General features: G+C 36.8%; 1 protein-coding gene across 1 annotated transcript in view; it reads left to right on the forward strand.

Moving 5' to 3' along the window:
• The first annotated feature begins 1,318 nt into the window (after window positions 1-1,318).
• SLC25A36 (solute carrier family 25 member 36) overlaps window positions 1,319-18,524 on the forward strand; it is a 48,509-nt gene continuing 31,303 nt past the window's right edge. The window contains exons 1-3 of the mRNA XM_020986142.2: window positions 1,319-1,706; window positions 11,801-11,971; window positions 16,831-16,908. Of these exons, the coding sequence (XP_020841801.1) occupies window positions 1,666-1,706; window positions 11,801-11,971; window positions 16,831-16,908 (290 nt within the window). The 5' untranslated portion in view covers window positions 1,319-1,665. The remainder of the gene's footprint in view (window positions 1,707-11,800; window positions 11,972-16,830; window positions 16,909-18,524) is intronic.

The raw sequence follows: 18,524 nt of genomic DNA on the forward strand, positions 1-18,524 counted from the left end.
AATAACTCAGACAAGTTGTCTAGACTCATGTTCCAACAAGAACAATATTCTAGGTCTAAAAGCAAGAAAGAAAAAAATGAGTATTTTTGAGCTATCCTAGTATGCTCTAGATGAACTTCTAGGCACTAGTTTTTCAGGGATACAGAAGGGTACAGTAATAGATATTAATATTTAAGTATTCAAATAGGCAAAAGTTATTTCAAAATAACTGAAGCCCTTTGAAAAAAACATATTGGAAACAATAATCGTAAAATACACTTTTAAAAATGTTAACTTTTCTTTAGTTGACCTTGAAAATTAGGGCATCCAATAGCGAAAGAGTTCAGGGTGGTGAATCTCTCAGTGGGTCATCAAAAAGTTTATCTTACACAATTCCCCTACATACAGCTTATCCTCTGGAGCTACTCTCCCAAACCCAGGTCCAGGACGTGTTCCCACCTAGTGAACAATTGGAATTGTATTCTCAACCAGAAAATATTAAAGGGCTTAGTGGTCTAGAATGCCTAGGGCAGGTGTGAGATGGACTCCCACTCTACATATATATGATTGCTTAAAAACAGCCTAAAATTTTGTTCACAACTAGACCTCTACTGTTACAGATTTTTAATTGCTTAAGATCAATCCAATTTTGCTCGCATCGGCGAAATGAGATAGTGACCCCCACCTAATACTGATATAAAGGCTAAATGGGGCGAAGGGGTTTCAACTCTACACTTCCAGAAATGTAAACCTCAAAGAAAAATGAAAAAAAGAAAAATGATTCAGGAATTTTAAAATGTTTTCTTCCCCCCCAGGGTTGGGACTTTCTGACCCCTCATTGGTGGGTGTTTTTTTTTTCTCTCCCTAGCCTTTCCCTTCTGAGAGTGCAACACAGACATGAAGCTATTAGACCCCAAGTCGGTGAAGTAAGATGGAGCAAGGTCAATGTGACAATAACCCCACTGCCCAGAGTACCCGGCCCTGCTAATGTAGGGCAGGGAAGGACACTAGACGTTCACTGTGCCACCGTGCTTACAACCCGCCCCCCACCCTTTCTTTCTCGCTTGGCTGACAGGGCCTCTGGACCCCGGATCTATGACCGCCATCCAGCCTCGGGCGCTGTCATTTACGGAGCGTGAAGAACCCGAGCCGGAGCCCGCCCCAGAGGCACGCACTCTCCCACCCGGAGGCCACCACGGTCCTCTCCCTCCTATTTGCCCCCACTCCTTGCTTTCATTGAGAAGACGCTTATTGATCACGTGAAAGTGGCGTGCGGGCGGCGTGACGCCATGGCGGGGGCGGGCCAATAGGCGCCTCTGTTTATGTCGGGGTCATTTGAATATTCAAGTTGTGGCCCCCGTTCCGCCCGCCTGCCTTCCCTGAGGTCGGCTTTCCGGGCCCCTAGCCAAGCCGGGAGGGAGGCGACGGTGGCAAAGGCGGCCGCGGCGGAGGCGGGGAGTGCGGGGGCAGGGACTGCGGGACCTGAGAGCCGGGGGAGCCGAGGAGCCGAGGTGCGGGCGGGGGGAAGCAGCCGCATCGCGGTTGCCTTGAACCCCCCCTTCCAACTCCCCCTCCCCCGACGTCTGAGCTGCGCAGCTCGGGCCTGCCAGGGGAGCCAAGCCGCCGCCGCCGCCCGGCCCCGTCCCGGTCCAGCCTTCTGCTCTCGGGGGACATGCGGGAGAGAGAATGAGCCAGAGCGACACGTTGGTGCATCTGTTTGCTGGAGGGTACGGATCAGATGGCGGGTGGGGGGAGGATGGAAGGGGAGGAACTGAGAAGAAGGAAAAGGGGGAGGGGGGCTAGGGAAGGGGGCCGGCTTGGAGCTTCGGGGATGGGGGTGGGGTGAGGCCGGGTTAACTCGCCGAGTCGGGGGAAGGGGTGCGGAGCCCTCGGCTTGATTGAAACAAAGACAAAAAACAATAATAATTAACAGCTTGTCTGTCACGCTTTGCCAAAATGCTCCGCGCGCATCCCCCCATCTGAGAGCGGGGGAAGGGGAAGTGGCGGCGGTAGCAGTATCCGTCAGGCCACGCTCCCGGGGGCCGCCTGGCCTCGTGTAGGCTCCGAGGCCTGGCAGGTGGTGACTCTTGGAGGGCGGGGAGAGGAGGAGGAGGAAGGCCCAGAAACTGGGGAGCCGGGGACAAAAATGGGTGCCCTTGGAGCAGCCCGAGGCCTCCAGGCCTGCCGAGGCCCCCGGCCTCGCTTGTCCTGGGCTCCGAGGAGCTTTAGGACCAGCTCAAGGGGAAAGGCTTCGGGTTCTTCTCTAGCCCCAGCGGGGTGCTGCGGATCCACCCCGGTTGTGGGGGGGGGAGGGAATGCCCGAGAGCCTGCGGAGTTGGAAGCACCCCCACCCCACCCCCACCTTGGGCCCAAATGTGTTACCTAATGGAAAAACCTTAATGAATTCCTCTGTAGATAGGTTGCATTCCATATTGCTTTAATGAAGTTAACTGGGGAGAATTTCCATAATTTGCCGATAGTTTGCCTATATTTACAGAAACTAGAACCGAAATCTCAGTCTCCTGATGTCTCTACCCTTTCTGTTATCTAATGAAGAGGGCCGTTTATGTTTGCTTTTTCTAAGGGATTTTGAGGAATATAAAGAAATCTTACTGTAAGGTCATAGAAGACTTTAAGTAAGGCCCTTTTGCATATTCCTTCCTTCCTTACACGAAATTCCTTGAGAGAGGGTTAGAGGATCTTTTAGAAAAGCTAAGTTTTATGCCATATAATTATACAGTTAAGACCTGTGTTGTCAGCTTCATAAGGTTGGGACACTAATTCTTTGTACAGTGTTTAATACAGTTAGGCACCTAAAAATGCCCCTTGGGGCCAGCTAGGTGGGGCAGTGGATAGAGCACCGGCCCTGAAGTCTGGAGGACCTGAGTTCAAATGTGACCTCAGGCTGAACACTTGACACTAGCTGTGTGACCCTGGGCAAGTCACTTAACCCTAATTGCCTAAAAAAATAAAATAAAATAAAAATGCCCCTTGATAGTTCACTTTACAAATCTTTAACCTGGGGTGTTACGTTTTCTGTATCAATTGGAAGTGATAAAACTTTTTAGCGTTTATTTTGACCAAGAATTTGTCCCCAAATAAATGTTTTGGGTTAGAGAGATGGACTGAATTGCTAATTAATGAAAATAACCTGCGGATATTTTTTCCTTTTAACTGGTTTAAACCTTTATGTGATCTTAGTATTGTATATTTAGAACTGGAAAACACCTTAGAGATCATCTAGCTCTATCTTATTATTTTACAGAGAAGGGTGAAATTAATTGCCCACATCCAGTCATATTGTATGCTTTGGAGCTGTGATTTGGACCTAGACATTTTAATGTTAAGTTCAGTTCTCTTTTCACTAAACTTGTTCCTTACTTTGCGGGATCTATGAGTTTCAAAGAAAAAAATTATTACCAATCTATTATCTTGGTAACATCAGTCATTTCAAATAAATTAGATTCCGAGTCCATATTAAATTAGGATCACTAGTCAGTTGTTTTGTCTCTATTCATAAAGGAAAAGCCTTCACACAGTTTTTAAAATTTAATATGTATGTTTTTCCTACACCTTCAGTTTTATCAGTGTGAGGATCTACTTTTACATTATGCACATCAAGATATATTCTCAAGAGAGTCCCATGGAGACAATGAAAGAGCTAAGTGACTTGCCTATGCTCACACAGGTTGTATGTGTTAGAAGCAGGACTTGACCCCCAGTCTTCCTGATTCCAAGACTGACCCTTTTTTGAACAAACTTTTTTTTTAAAGACCTAGAATTTAATCTAACAGATTTTTTAGGGCTCAGAATTGTAGAAATAAAGACAGGATAGTATATTGTAAAGCCATTGTACTAGGAGTAAAACAATCTAGATTTTAGACCCAAGTCAGCCATTAAATCACCTTAGATAAAGTCCTTTTACAAACTCTGAGCCTCAGTTTTATAGAATCAGAGACCTGCTGGACATTGGGCAAGTCTTTCACCCTCTTTCTAGGCTTCCAGTGTTTTCGTTATAAAGTGAGACCAGTACCCTCACTGTGCAGCTACAACAGAGGAAGACTTAGACTGAAAGAAATATCAAAGAGTTTTTCTTCATCTGTAAAATTCAAGTTGGACCTAATCTTGTCCTTGTGGATGCTGAACATTTAAGCAGTGATCTTTATAAGTGCTTTATGGGAGAGTGGATTTAAATTTCATTCTTTGTATATTCTGAGGAGAAATGTGATGAAATAAATTTGGACTTGAAAATTCTGAGATCTAATTCTTGTTTTCACAGTAACCACATAGGGAAAAGGAGAAATGTATCATTATTCTTGTCCAGGTTTTGGTAAGTTTGTGGTTGAAATGGTGCTGACCAGCTTAAACCAATATCCCCAGTATGAGGAACTTCTAGTGTTGAAACTCCCTCCGCTGGTCTCAATGAACAACTTCTTTACAAAGAAGTCTTACAGTTACAGTCTTAGTTGCCTGGGACCCTGAGAGGTTTGAGTGACTTGTGTGTGGTCACAACCAGTGCATTTCAGAAAGCAGGACTTGAACTCAGGTCTTCCTGACTCTAAGGGAGTGCTTCTAACCACTACACAAAGCTGCTGTGGTTATTATGGATTAAATTATTAAAGTTCATAAATGTCTTTGGAAATTGACAGGAGTTAAATTTTATGGATAGTGTAATATTTCACAAAAACAATGGATTTTATGATAAAATTTTAACACATTGGAGTTTTCAAACTGCCCAGTAGCATTTACTGATACATAATCCAGTAGGTAGTAGCTGTATTGTGTCTATATTGGCTTATCAGTATCACAGAAAGATTTCTAGTAGCAAGCGGCATTGTTAAATAAGAAACATTTGAAAGCTGAATTGTACCTTGTATTCGTCTGACTTACTCACATGCATGCCCCGTGCTTCCCATAAGACACCCTTTGGTCTCATTGTCAGAGTTAATATTCAGAGCTGTTTGTAAGGTCTGTCTTTGAGTCATTCTAGTTTTTAAAAATAACTGGCTGCAAATTAACTGTTACTGCCTTTAAAAAAAAATGTGACTATAGTACAGTTTTAGCTATAATTCAAATTTTGTGTTATTTTTGCAGGGTTTTTTTTTACAAAAAATAAAAGAAGCTATATAGACTAAAATGTTCTTTGACATTTTTGAGAGAGTCAAAGTTCCAGTAGTTACTACTATATTGACTGTGCCTAGCTTTACATCACTCAACGCAAATGGAGAGAAGGATATTACATATTGGAAGAGTTCAAAAAGAAAACAAAAATTTTGTAGCATTATTTTAAAATTTGGTATGCCATTTCCATTTTTCTGTGCAGTTTTTTCTATATTAAGAGAACTTTATAAATGTTAACAATATAAGATATTTCTTTATATTGAACTCTTAAACTATCCAAATTGTATTACTATTATTGCAATGATATTATATCAGAAATTGCTCCATTAAAAGAGTCATATCTTAGAAATTGAAAGTCTTAGTTGTGCAGATACTATCATAAGAGTATGTGTTATGAAGACCTATATCTTATATATAAAAAGTATTCTGGCATTTATGGTAATTTTTACATTCTTCTATTTCCTCTTTAATGTCTGTTTTTCACTTTTACTTACTTCCTTTTCCTCTCTAACCCTTTTCTTTCTCCTTTGCCTCTCTTAGCCCTTGTAGGAACAATTTTGTCATTTAGCACCGTTCATTCATAGTACTTAGGACTGAAAAGGCTGCTGACCTTCTAGAGTATTTACAGACAGATTATTTCTCAGTTGTGGTACAGTAAAAATAATAGCCAATAGATATTTGTCATTATTAATGTGAACATATGAATGTTCTCACAATTACAGTATTTATAGAATTTCCCTGAATCTATGATCTTACTTTGTAGATAGTACCTTCGTCGTACAGACTGCATCCCATCTGTACCTTCTGAAGCATCCAGTGCAATTCTTGTCCAGGTTACCCCTAGTTCCTTCCTTTATAGAGGATCTGTCCCACATGTTGGAGGGTACCTAACAATAGCATAATTTTTAGACAGTCTATATAAACATTTATATAAATTAAAAATAACTGGAATAATAAGGATATTTTTGTCCTAATAAAACTGTAAAAACATTAAAACAGCCTTACAAATAAGAATATACCCAAATATGAAAGAAAATTAGGAGGCATAAAAATATAAGCTTTGCCTATATTATAATCTGTATGTAATTTTTTAGGTTATGTTTGAAGGAATGAGTTATAAGCATATTTGACTATAGGTAGACAGTCAGTGCACTAAGAAGGTGAATAAATGCAAAATATATAAATATAAAAGATTATGAAATGGTAGTACTAAAAGGAACCTTACAGATCATCTGATCCAAGTCTTCATCTTTCAGCACTGACACTAATGAAAACTGTGTATGTAAAGATTATTTTGAACTCATCTAAGGCTTTTTTTTAATTTAAATGTAAAATTTTATGTCTCTAAGATAACTGGTGATAATTTGGTTCTTACTGTACTTTTGTTAGCTATCTAAAACCACCAAGTGGTATGTCTTTAGATTTTGTCTTCAATTCTCTGTCCTCATTCACCCTCATTTCTCTTCTGTTGCATCCCAGGACAGATCCAGTACTGCAGCTCTTGAAAAGACCAGACAAATGCATTGCCTACTGAGCATGTCTTATGATTCTGGCTCCATATGAACCTTGGCCCTGCATGGGCCAAGAATCTTAGAATAGTAGTAAAGCTCAGAGCCACCTATGTTACACTTCTGCACATGAAATTCTTTGACAGTTTTTCATCACTGAAGCTCATCTTACCTTCTTTTTTTCCCTTAATTCATTTAGAATTACTAAACAACTAAATTTTATTTCAATAAAATATTGTTTTCAGCACAGTATAAAAAGATATCTAAAGCTAAGGAAATATATTGACACCTGTCTTGGCTTTTTCAGAAATTGAGTTGAGTTTAATAAAACAGAATGAGTTGGAGTGCTTAGTAATGCTGCTAGCTAATTAAAATTTCTGATTACAGATTAACCATTTAAGCACTAGCCATTTTTATTGAAAAATCTTACAAAAACTACATTTAATTGCCTTGGTTAAGTACAATATGCTGAGCATGATTCGATTTTTTTTATAATTCACAATATTGCAGTGCATCAGAGTGACAGTTGGGAAACATCACTGCCAGTGTAACAAGAATTTTATTGATCCAAGAAAATGTCCCTGCTTGCTTGGTTGTTATGCGTTTGTTCTGTTTTTTAAATAAATTTCAGCCATCAACTTGATTTCTTAGCATTTTATAGTTTATAAAATGTATAACTAGACATTTAAGTAGCATACATGTAGTTACTTAATTGTTCAATTTTATTATCAACTCAAAAAATGAAGCTGTCTTTTTCAAGTAGTTTTTCCTCTTGAACTGAAATCTTACACATAATCTCTCATTTTTCCTCCCATTATTAAGCATTCAAAATGAAAGCAGTTTGCCATAGTAGCTAGAGAACTAACTAACCATACTTAGAAAAACCAGGGTTCCAGTCCACATTCTGACACTAGTTCCACAACCCTGAGCAATTCACTTAATCTTTCAGGGCACTAGGCAGCCCTCTGAGACTATAAATTGTGGAAAAGTGGCCAGCCTGCATTGGTAGAGGAAGTTAGTCTCTCATTTATTAGTTAATACTATGTGCCACTAAAGCAACCCGTTCCTCTGTCCTGTTTTCATTAAATGTGTTACATGTTGATTGGCTGTGTAGGAAGAGTATAAAATATAGTATCCTATATTTTTAATAGTCCTTGTACTATTTAAAGCCTCAATTATATCTTAAATTATTTTTATTTTATAACGGAAAGATCACCTAATATAACCCTTATATTTTTGCACAGATAAGCACCAAGCTATAATTTTCTTTTAAGTTCTCTTAATGCTCCACTTTCAGCAGAATTATAAATACCAAAAATATTAAATATTATGTTGTCTTCATGAGAGAATGAGATTGAAAGTTTGAATAGTACTTGCACATCTTGCAACAATTTGCTATAAAAAATATTTCACAATTTGAATAATTCATAGACACATCAGTGAGATAATCCTGGCAGGATTATAATATTATCAGATGCTAGTTATTCTCAAAAACTTAAACTGCAGTTTTCTAATATTAAAATAGTTTTGCTATCTTCAGTCAAGGCTACATTTCTAAAGCATTCTTTAATTTCATATAATAAAAATATAATGGAACCAGCCAGGAAAAAAATTAACTAACCACCCACTATTTAAGCAACAGGTAAATGTAGCATCTTTGAAAGTTACGGTCCTATCTTCAAGTTACCAAAGGTTTAATTTTATCTGAAGCCATAGCATTAGTGTGTTTATGTCCTATTTAAATCTTTAGGTACAAATTAGCATTTTTTAAAGTTTTATAAAATTTGTCAACTTGTGGGCTTGTTGCTTTTTTGCTAGATATATTTACAAACTCTGTCTTTTCTAAAATACACATGCTAATTATATTTGCTGGTAACTTTGTTGTTTTGTGTTTTGTTTTTCAGTTAAATTTGAACCAGGTTGTTTCATTTAGAACCAGTCATAAAATACAGGTTAGGGGCAGCTGAGTGGCACCGTAGATAGAGCAGCGGCCCTGAAGTCAGGAGGACCTGCAGACACTTGACACTTACTAGCTGTATGACCCTGGGCAAGTCACTTAACTCCAGTTGCCTCGCAAAAAAACAAAACAAAACATAAAATACAGTTTAAGTATAATTTATTCACCTCCATAAGTTCATTAGAATTAACAAATATGTTTTCTGTTCTTAGATGTTATGTCATTTATAAACCAATTACATATGAAAACTTCCTTCTGGCTAAATAAACTTAAAGAAAACAAGTGTAGCTATTGGTCATCATCAGTGTTTGTCTCCACCACTTTTATCCCAGTAGTAAATAGATCTGAAGAGATCAATGTTTTCCCTGTATAGCAGAAGTAAAGAAAACAGTTCAAAACTGATTTGATTTTTTTTTGATATCTTTACTCTTTCATCAGATCTTCAAACTACCATATTAAATATTCCTTACTTTACATGGGGATAGTGAAGAACTTTTCATTCTCTATTAATAGCTCACAAATGTCCATAAATTCTAATGTAGTAGACAGGAAGTATGGAGTCTTGGATAAAGGGCCACCTTTGGAGTTAGCGTGACCTATTTCATATTCTGCCTGTGACACACATTGGCTGTGTGATCCAGGGCAAGTTATTTAACCTTTCATGGACTCAGACAACTTTCCAAGACTATAAATTGCTGAGCAATTGCAAGTTTACATTGGTAGAGTTTATTAACCTAGAAATCACAAGACCAAAATACAGTAAGTAGCTGGCAGGTATAGAAAAGTCAGACTACCTACCACAAACTAGGTAGAAGACTTCAGAAAAGTGACTTGACCTTTCTAGACTTCAATTTCCTGTAAATTGTAGGACTTCTGTGATGCCAGATGATTCCTCTAACTTTTAAAATGCTACAAATCTTACAGTTGTATCTTTAATTAAAAAAAAACCTTTTGACAGTTATATTTTGTTAACTCATGTCCAGAATGAGTGTTCTGCTTTAAGTAATGATCAATGCAATATTAGTTTTTAATCCATTCCTATATTATGTACATTTTGTATGTGAACTGGTTATGAAACAGGGTCTATAGCTTCCATTTCTATTTAAATGTGTCCCCAAACTGTACAACATAGATAATACTCGATTTTGTACTTGTATCTGTTGTGTCTAATGTAAAAATGTCTTTTTCATGTATTTAGCTGTTAGACTATGTAAAGTATAGCCTTTTATGCAAGTAAATGTTTACTAAATACTATTTAAAGATAAAAGGGTGGCTCTAATTAGGATGTAGTTTTTGAAGAGTGAGAGATAGGATCAAAAAACACAATTGATTATATTCCCTCTACAAGTTGTTGAGCTGGTTAGTACTTATAGTTTTAGGAGACTATATTTAAAAATTTGGTTCCTAATAATTTGTTGTAGTTGCTAGAATGGTCTCCTGCTTCAGTATGGTAAAAAACCTCAAAATTGGCTGAAAATCTTATTTCAATTTTGTTTTTACTTTAAAGATAACTAAATAGAGTTATAAACCCTGGTAAAGACAAAATTTAACTAAAATACTGAGACTAGTTCAAGAAGCACCACAGATTTAGTGTCTTTATTCCTCAGTACATATTAAGCCATAGCAGTATTCCCTCAAAAATTCGTAGCTACAGTTCAGTCTCCATTATTATAAATTGTAATGTGTAATTTACACCCAGTGTGGAGAAAGTTGACTATTTATAAATAGGCCTTGTCCAATTATAGAAAGCTAGTTAAGACCTTTAATTCTTTCTTGAAATAAGAGCAATACATTTTTTTAAAATGCCTGTTTAGCAGGGAGCAGTTCTACTATTTTCCTTTCCATCAAAATGAAGTTCTCATAACTTGAATGTCTCAAATGTGTTTTAATGAGTTTTATTTGCTAATTTGCTTGACAACATTTCAGTCATAGATAACTTAGAAATCTTTCAAATAAACACTTAATTGATTTTGAATGAGCCCATGTTGTTCCTTTTGCTGAGATGTGGGACCTGTTTGGCCATTTTTAAGTAAGGCAGTGTAGAAATTGGTGTATTTCCATACACGAGTCTAAATCTATATTCTGGAAGTGCTTGAATGGGAGGAAAATATGTATAATTAGACCTAGAAATAATCATAGTTCAAACATTACATATAGCACTTTCCTCTCAACAGCCCTTTGAGGTAGATATACAAGTATTACTTTTACACAAACATGAGGAAGCGGAGTACAACAGATTTGAGTGAATTTTGCATTGTCTTACAATGTCAGAGCTCACACTAAATCCCAGATCTTAGTCCAAGGCTTATTACAAACATTTTCTTAAAAATTGATACACTACAGTTCTCAATTCTTTACTATTTTTTATAAATTAATTGGGAGCTTTCATTTAATATCCTTATTGGAAATATTTGTACTATTTTTTAATAAAGAAATATTTGGTTTCTTTTGTTTTATTCCTTCCATGTACCTTTTAAATAACATTTCAAAAATATTGACTATAGCTGGGTTTTTGTTTTTTGGAGTTTTGTTTGATTTTTGAAACTGGCTCTCCTATCTCACGCAAGCTGGAAGTACATTGGCAGCTCATACCTCCAACCCACTACTGGTTGACACAGAAGCTTAGACCTCTGTTATTGACCTAGGCCAGTTTTCCCCTCTTTCAGCAGTTTGGTGCCCCCACCCCCACTTCTATGAGGCTCACTCCATTTGTGCCAGACTTAGTATAGATACTAAATTAGTTTCTAGCCCTACTGAACCTCAGAATTCCTAAGTTGAAGTGATTCACCAACTTTGCCATCTCCCTGGTAGCAAAAATTACATGAGCCACTCACAATTCATTTTTAAACACTTTGCAAAATAGAGTATTTGGGCATTTAGTTATATTTGACAGGCCTAAGCTGAAGTATCCTTAATGCCTAGTTTCCTCTCTAGACATTTCAGAGATCTTTTTCCCTTCTCTTCTCATTCTTTGCCCCTCACTACCTGCCTAAAAATTACAAAGCTTTTTCAAATGTGAAGATTTGAAACCTTTTTCCTCCAGGGAGTTTTTTTCAATACAGATGAAAAATGTGGCAAAAAATAAAAATCACTCACCTATTTCTTACCTGCTCAGAGCTATCTCTTATAGTTGAGCATCTGGGAGAGGGCAAGGTCTACATGTGGGACAGAAGAAAAAGTTGTTTTGAGGAACAAGTAGAACAGCAGTTATTTCAGTATGTTTTCTTTCTTGCAGATGTGGGGGAACTGTTGGAGCAATTCTAACATGTCCACTAGAAGTTGTGAAAACAAGGCTACAGTCTTCCTCTGTGACACTTTACATCTCTGAAGTACAGCTGAACACCATGACTGGTGCTAGCGTCAACAGAGTAGCTAGAGTCTCTCCTGGACCTCTCCATTGTCTAAAGTAAGTATGATGCTCATATATTCTCCTCAGTCTGTCAATAATACTAAGTAGACTTTGGGCATGTTATATATAATTTACCAAATTTGAAATATTTTAAAACTGTTTAACAAGATTAGAGAAGCTGCTCTGTATATTCAGATTATTTCAGTTAATGGTATTGTAAATTTCTGGTTGGCCTGTGTAGCTGGGATAGGGGAACTATAATTCTCAAATCATGTATGTTTGAGTTCTATTTCTGTACTTAGGCAGAAGAACAAAAATACATCTTTATTGTGTCTTTCCCAGGAACCTAACAGTGATATTACATGCATTAGATTAATGAGTTATATAATGTTTATGTAAGGAATAGTAGTACCAATATAATCTTGCTTTGTTTAATACTTTAGCTTTTCAAAAGTTATATGTTGTGAGGCAGATAATATAAATTGATACTAATTTTTGCATGCAGATAGATGATGGACAATTTCATGTCTACGTATTTGTATTTTAGCAACAACAAAATTATTTATTGATCTGAAAATAGTATTTAGTATTTTTGCCTCCTGATAAAATATATTTTCTAGTAACAAATAAAATCATCCAGTGTTAATCTTTGCTAAAAAAAATAGACAAAAAATAGTAGTAATCTTTTTTATTTCAAGATAACCAGAACTTTAAAATGAGTTAAGAGTTTTCCTAACATTTTTAGAAGATCCTAAGTTTCTTAGAGAGTCAAAAATGCCAAAGAGTTGATAACCAACAAAAAATTATTAATTGCCTACCTGTTACATGTTAGGCAGTGGAAATACAGATACAAAAATGAAATATCTCTTTACCCAAAAAAACTTTCTTTTTTTTTTAAATTTTATTAATTTATTTTGATTTATCAACAATCCCTTCCATATGCTTTTGAGTTGAAAATTTTTCTCCCCCTTCCTCCCCCCACCCTCCCCAAGACGGCACACAATCTGATATAGGCTTTACATTTACATACCCATTAAACATATTTTCACATTAGTGAAGTTGTAAGTAAAAATTAAAACCAATAGGAGGAACCGTCAGAAAGATGAAACAAAACTCAACAGAAGGTAAAAATAAGTGATAGCGATTCGACTTCCATAGTTCTTTCTTTGGATGTGGACAGCATTTTCCATCCTGAGGCCTCTGGAGATGTCTTAGATCCTCGTAATGCTGAAAAGGGTTCCGTTTAACAATCTTAGTCATTGCATAACATGGCTGTTATTGTGTACAAAGTCCTCTTGGTTCTGCTCACTTCACTCAGCATCAGACCATAGAAGTCTTTCCAGGTTTTTCTGAAGTCAGCCTGTTCATCATTTCTTGTAGCACAATAGTATTCCATTACATTCATATACCACAACTTGCTCAGCCATTCCCCAATTGATGGGCATCCTCTCAATTTCCAATTCTTTGCCACCACAAAAAGAGCTGCTATGAATATTTTGGTACATGTGGGTCCTTTTCCCATTTGTTTGATCTCTTTGGGTTATAGCCCTAGAAGTGCTATTGCTGGATCAAAGGGTATGCACATTTTTGTAGCCCTTTGGACATAGTTCCAAATTGTTCTCCAAAATGGTTGGATCATTTCACAACTCCACCAACAAGGTATTAGTGTTCCAATTTTCCCACATCTTCTCCAACATTTATCATTTTCCTGTTTTGTCATGTTGGCCAATCTGATAGGTGTGATGTGGTACCTCAGAGTTGTTTTAAATTTGCATTTCTCTAATCAATAACGATTTAGAGCATTTTTTCACATGACTATAGATGGCTTTAATTTCTTCACCTGAGAACTGTCTGTTCATATCCTTTGACCATTTATCAATTGGGGAATGGCTTGTGTTCTTATAAATTCGTCTTAATTCTCTATATATTTTATAAATGAGGTCTTTATAAGAGAGACTGGTTGTAAAAATTCTTTCCCAATTTTCTACCTTCCTTCTAATCTTAGTTGCATTGGCTTTGTTTGTGCAAAAACTTTTCAATTTAATGTAATCAAAATGATTCATTTTGCATTTTATAATGTTCTCTATCTCCTGTTTGGTTATGAATTCTTCTGTTCTCCATAGATCTGATAGGTAAACTATTCCTTGTTCTCCCAGTTTACTTATGGTATCAGCCTTTATATCTAAGTCATGAACCCATTTTGAGTTTATTTTGGTGTATGGTATGAGATTTGGGTCTGTGCCTAGTTTCTGCCATACTCTTTTCCAGTTTTCCCAGCAGTTTTTTTCAAAGAGTGGGTTCTTATCCCAGAAGCTGGGATCTTTTACCCAAAGAACTTTCAACAGTCTTTCTTCATACATTTGAAAGATAGAAAAATCATTGAAGATTAGCATTTTCATGACTGCTTATGTAACCAAATGTTCTGTGTCTGGGTTTATCAGCCATTTAGAACTAGATCTATTTGAACTAAGTTCAATGATGTTTACTTTTTAGTAGCAAAATAAACTCATCCTGTGTTGCCCTTTGCCCCAAGAAGATTTCATATGCCTGTCCTTTCCTTTGTTCAATTGACTAAATTATAGGGCTATTTTGAGATTTTTTTCAAACTTAAGAAGAGAATGTTTTATAGAAGATCATTTATAATGCATTGGTATTTGATGCTACTGACCACCTCTCCTTAAAATATGTTCCTTTTTTTTGATCTGTGTGACATTCCATTTTTAAAAATTCTTTTTCATCTCTCTGATTGTTCCCTCTTTGACTCTTCCTTGCCATCACTGCTTGCCCCACTTTTTTCTTCACTTTCCATTAATTGTAGAAAGTCCTCTAGACCCTCAGTTCTTCTGTCTTTATAATTCGCTCCCACTGGGACAGTATGCATTCCAGTGGTTTCAGCTACGCAGGTGACTCTTGTTACATCTGATCCTCATCTCCCCGCTGTTGCTTATTTTCTTCCCCTGCACCAGTATTCCATTCCATTCAAGATCATCTCTGAGATATTCTTGACCTGACTTGTTCATTCTTCTGTCTAATCTTCTAACGTCATCAACTCTGACTGAAAATACCCTTTCCTCTTCACCAACCTGTTACCCTCCAGAAAACCTGTTATGATTGACTTACCTGTTCTGTTTATTCCTCTGCTCAGCAGCATGAATTATATTCACATTTCTTAATTGCTCTGTAACGTTCTTACATCACTATGTTTTGTCTATGATCTTTCTACAAGGTTAGATGGAAAATTTCTGGATGGCAAAGAACTGTATCTGTTGTTTCTTTTGTGTCTCTTCCCTTTACCCAGTAGAATGTGCTGTTTACAATAGGTACTAAATATTATTATAATAATAGAGTAGAATACTTTATAACAGATTAGTAGACAATTTAGTAACTTACCTGTTTAAATAACTTTGGAATACATTATGATTCTTCTCTAAAGTGATAAATATGCTGTGCTAAATCTTATTTTCCCTTTTGTGGTTGGTTGAGATGTATCCCTAGCTAGGAAATACAACCCAGTCCCAGTTGTGGGCAGATTATTGTCAGACTCAGATGTGCATAGGAGTTGCTTGTATTACTGTTTTGACTCACAGATTAATATGAAAATCTTTACTAGTATAGCTTTGATCTCTGGGTTTTTTTCTTTTTTTTTTTTTAATAAATTTCTAGACAATCTTTCTCTTTTTCTTCATCACCAAAACTTCCTCCAGTATATCTTCCTCTGCCCCCTTCCAAATAGCCATCCCATAAAACAAAATTTTATTTGTTTGTTTTTTGAGACTGGATCTCTTTATCTTACCTAGCCTGGAAGTATAGCAGCCTCGTGGAGCCCATTTCTGATGCTGAACAGTAAGGAAGCCTTAAACCTGCTCCATTTTTCTGAGCTGGACTACTTAGTCCTTCTTTAAGCAGCCTGATAGTCCTTTGCTTCTGGGGCTCATCATATTCGTTCCAGACATAGTACGGACACCTGATCAATGTTAGCCCTAATGTAGTTCAGAACCCCCAAACTCAGGTGATCCATCCGCCTCAACTTCCCCTAATAGCAGGAATTACAAACATGTACTACCAGCCACAAATAATATTTTTAAAGTGGAAAAAACTATTTAAAAATAATTTGATGGAAAAAAAATTGGCAAAATGGATTACTCCATCAAAAAAAAATCTGAAAATGTGTGAAAAGTACCACATCTCTGAATATCCTATCTCTGTAAAGGGATGGAGTGGTTGTGTGTTCTCATCCCTTCTTTGGAGTCATACTTTTTCTTTGTAATTTTGTAATATTCGCTTTTGATTGTGTTTTTCTGCATTTATGTTGTAGACATTCTATATACAGTTTTCTTGCCTCTGCTCACTTTACTCTGAGTCAATTCACATAGATCTTTCCATGCCTCTCTATATTCATCACATTCAGTTATTTCTTAGAAACCAGTACTGTTTCATTATATCCATATTCCACCTTCCCCCAATCAGTAGACGTCTACTTTGTTTCCAATTCTTTGATACCACAAAAAGTGCTGCTATAAAATTTTGGTATGTATGGGGACTTTCTTCTTATTAGTGGCCTCCTTGAGCTAAAAGTCTAGTGGTACTCTGAGTCAAAGGGTATGGACATTTTAGTCAGTTTATTTGAATAGTTTCAGATTGGAAATCCTGATTCAGAGTTCCACCACCAATGTACTAATGTGCCTATCTTCCCATAACTCCTCTTTTAGGGAGGAATATGAAACCAATATATGTCTTACCATGAAGTAACTAAATGAAGGCTTCCATAACTTTTTAGATTGTTCTTGGAAAAGAAAAATTGATGATAAAAAAAAGAACAGTACCTAATTAAAGTATACATGTATACTTTTGTTATTTAAAATATTTTTGTGACAAACTTTACCTTCCTTATGAAATATTTTCTTTTTCTCTTTCAGGATGATCTTGGAAAAAGAAGGTTCTCGTTCTTTGTTCAGAGGATTAGGCCCCAATTTAGTAGGAGTGGCCCCTTCCAGGTAAAAAATAAAAATAGTAAGCAAAAACATTGTTTTTTCACATTTCAAGATAAATGAACTTTTAACAACTAAAGGGACTAAAAGCACTATATGGAAGTGTTTTTATGGTCTTTGTTTTATCTGCTTTAAAAGTAAAAAACTTTTCAGAATGTATTAAGAAGTTTCAGGATAGTGGGGTTTTGTGGACACCTTTTATCTTCTCTTTTTCCCCCACATAATCCACTTTTCATTATTAATACTAATAAGAATAATCATTTAGATTAACAATTGAAAAACACATAATTTGATATATAAAACATAAAACCTTGGTATAGGAGATCTGGGTACCAGTGAAGAAAGTATAACAAAGAAGTCTTTGAATTTCTACACGAACCAACTAAAATCCTGTCTCTCCCCTCTCCTTCCTAGCAGTACTTCTTAAGAAAATAGTCCATGACCAGTGCCTCCCTCCTTACCTACTCTAACCCTCTGCCCTCCCCCACCCCCATGCCTTCATTCAGCTGCCTTTATCCCTACAATGCTAATTAGACTGTTTTCTCAAAGGTCCTCATCTTACTTGATCTTTTTACTGCATTTGACATTATTAAGCACCTCTTTCATCTAGACAGTATTTTCTCTTTCCTTTGCTTCAGAGATACCTTATTCTTCTGGATCTCCTAACTCTAATTCAAGGGTACATGCATAGATTTCAAGAGGTCTAAGAACTTGAATGGAAAAAAAAATTACAACTTTATCACTAATCTAAGTGAAATTTAGCATTTCCTTACATTAAAAATATAGGCAACAAACATTATTCTGAGAACAGGTCCATAGTTCCTCAAATTGCCATCTGTAGTCTCTGACTTGTAACAAGTTGAGAACCCCAGCTTTAATTGCTCCCATGCGATTCATTCCTTTTTCTATTCCTGATTCCTCATAATGGCTGTTCCCCAAGGTGGTGATCTTGATTCATGTATAAACCCACTCACTTGCATGCTTCCTTCCTCCTCTTTTATCTCTCTTCTTTGGAAATCTCCCTGTATTTAACTATCCTCCCTAGGGAGATAAATCTTACCATCATTCGTTTGTTCTCCCATACTTGAAACCTTGATGTATTTGACCCTTCCCTGCTTCATATCTTTTGCATTCTGCTTCCTCAGCATCTCTCAAATCCTTCTCCTTTTCTGTTTCTGCTACCCTAAAGTAGACTCATTAACTCACTCTTGGACTATTTCACTTGCCTTCTAACAAGTTCCTCCTGCCTTCACTTTTCTTCCCCTGCTCTAAGCAGTCCTTCATACTTTCTGCCAGACTCCTCTTCCTTCTGAATAGAACTAATGATACCACTGTTCTGCTCAAAATTCTTCAGTGGTTCCCTGTTTCTTACTAAGTAAAGTTTAGATTCTGTAGCCTGATATTCAAGGCTTTCCAACCACCTCCCTTTCCTGTCTATCATATTGTTTCCTCCCTCATGAGCTGAGCTCCAACTAAACTGAATTTCTTTGCCCCCATTCATACTGATATTTTTCTGCTTCTATGCCTTTGTCAATACTATTTCTTCCACCTAATATCTCCTCTGTCACTTTTCCTGTTGTAATCCTACCTATCTAGCAGTACAATAGAAAGAGTACTTTAAA

The sequence above is a fragment of the Phascolarctos cinereus genome, unplaced genomic scaffold (assembly GCF_003287225.1).
Source record: "Phascolarctos cinereus isolate Bilbo 61053 unplaced genomic scaffold, phaCin_HiC Scaffold_726;HRSCAF=1367, whole genome shotgun sequence".
Classification (NCBI taxonomy): Eukaryota; Metazoa; Chordata; class Mammalia; order Diprotodontia; family Phascolarctidae; genus Phascolarctos; species Phascolarctos cinereus.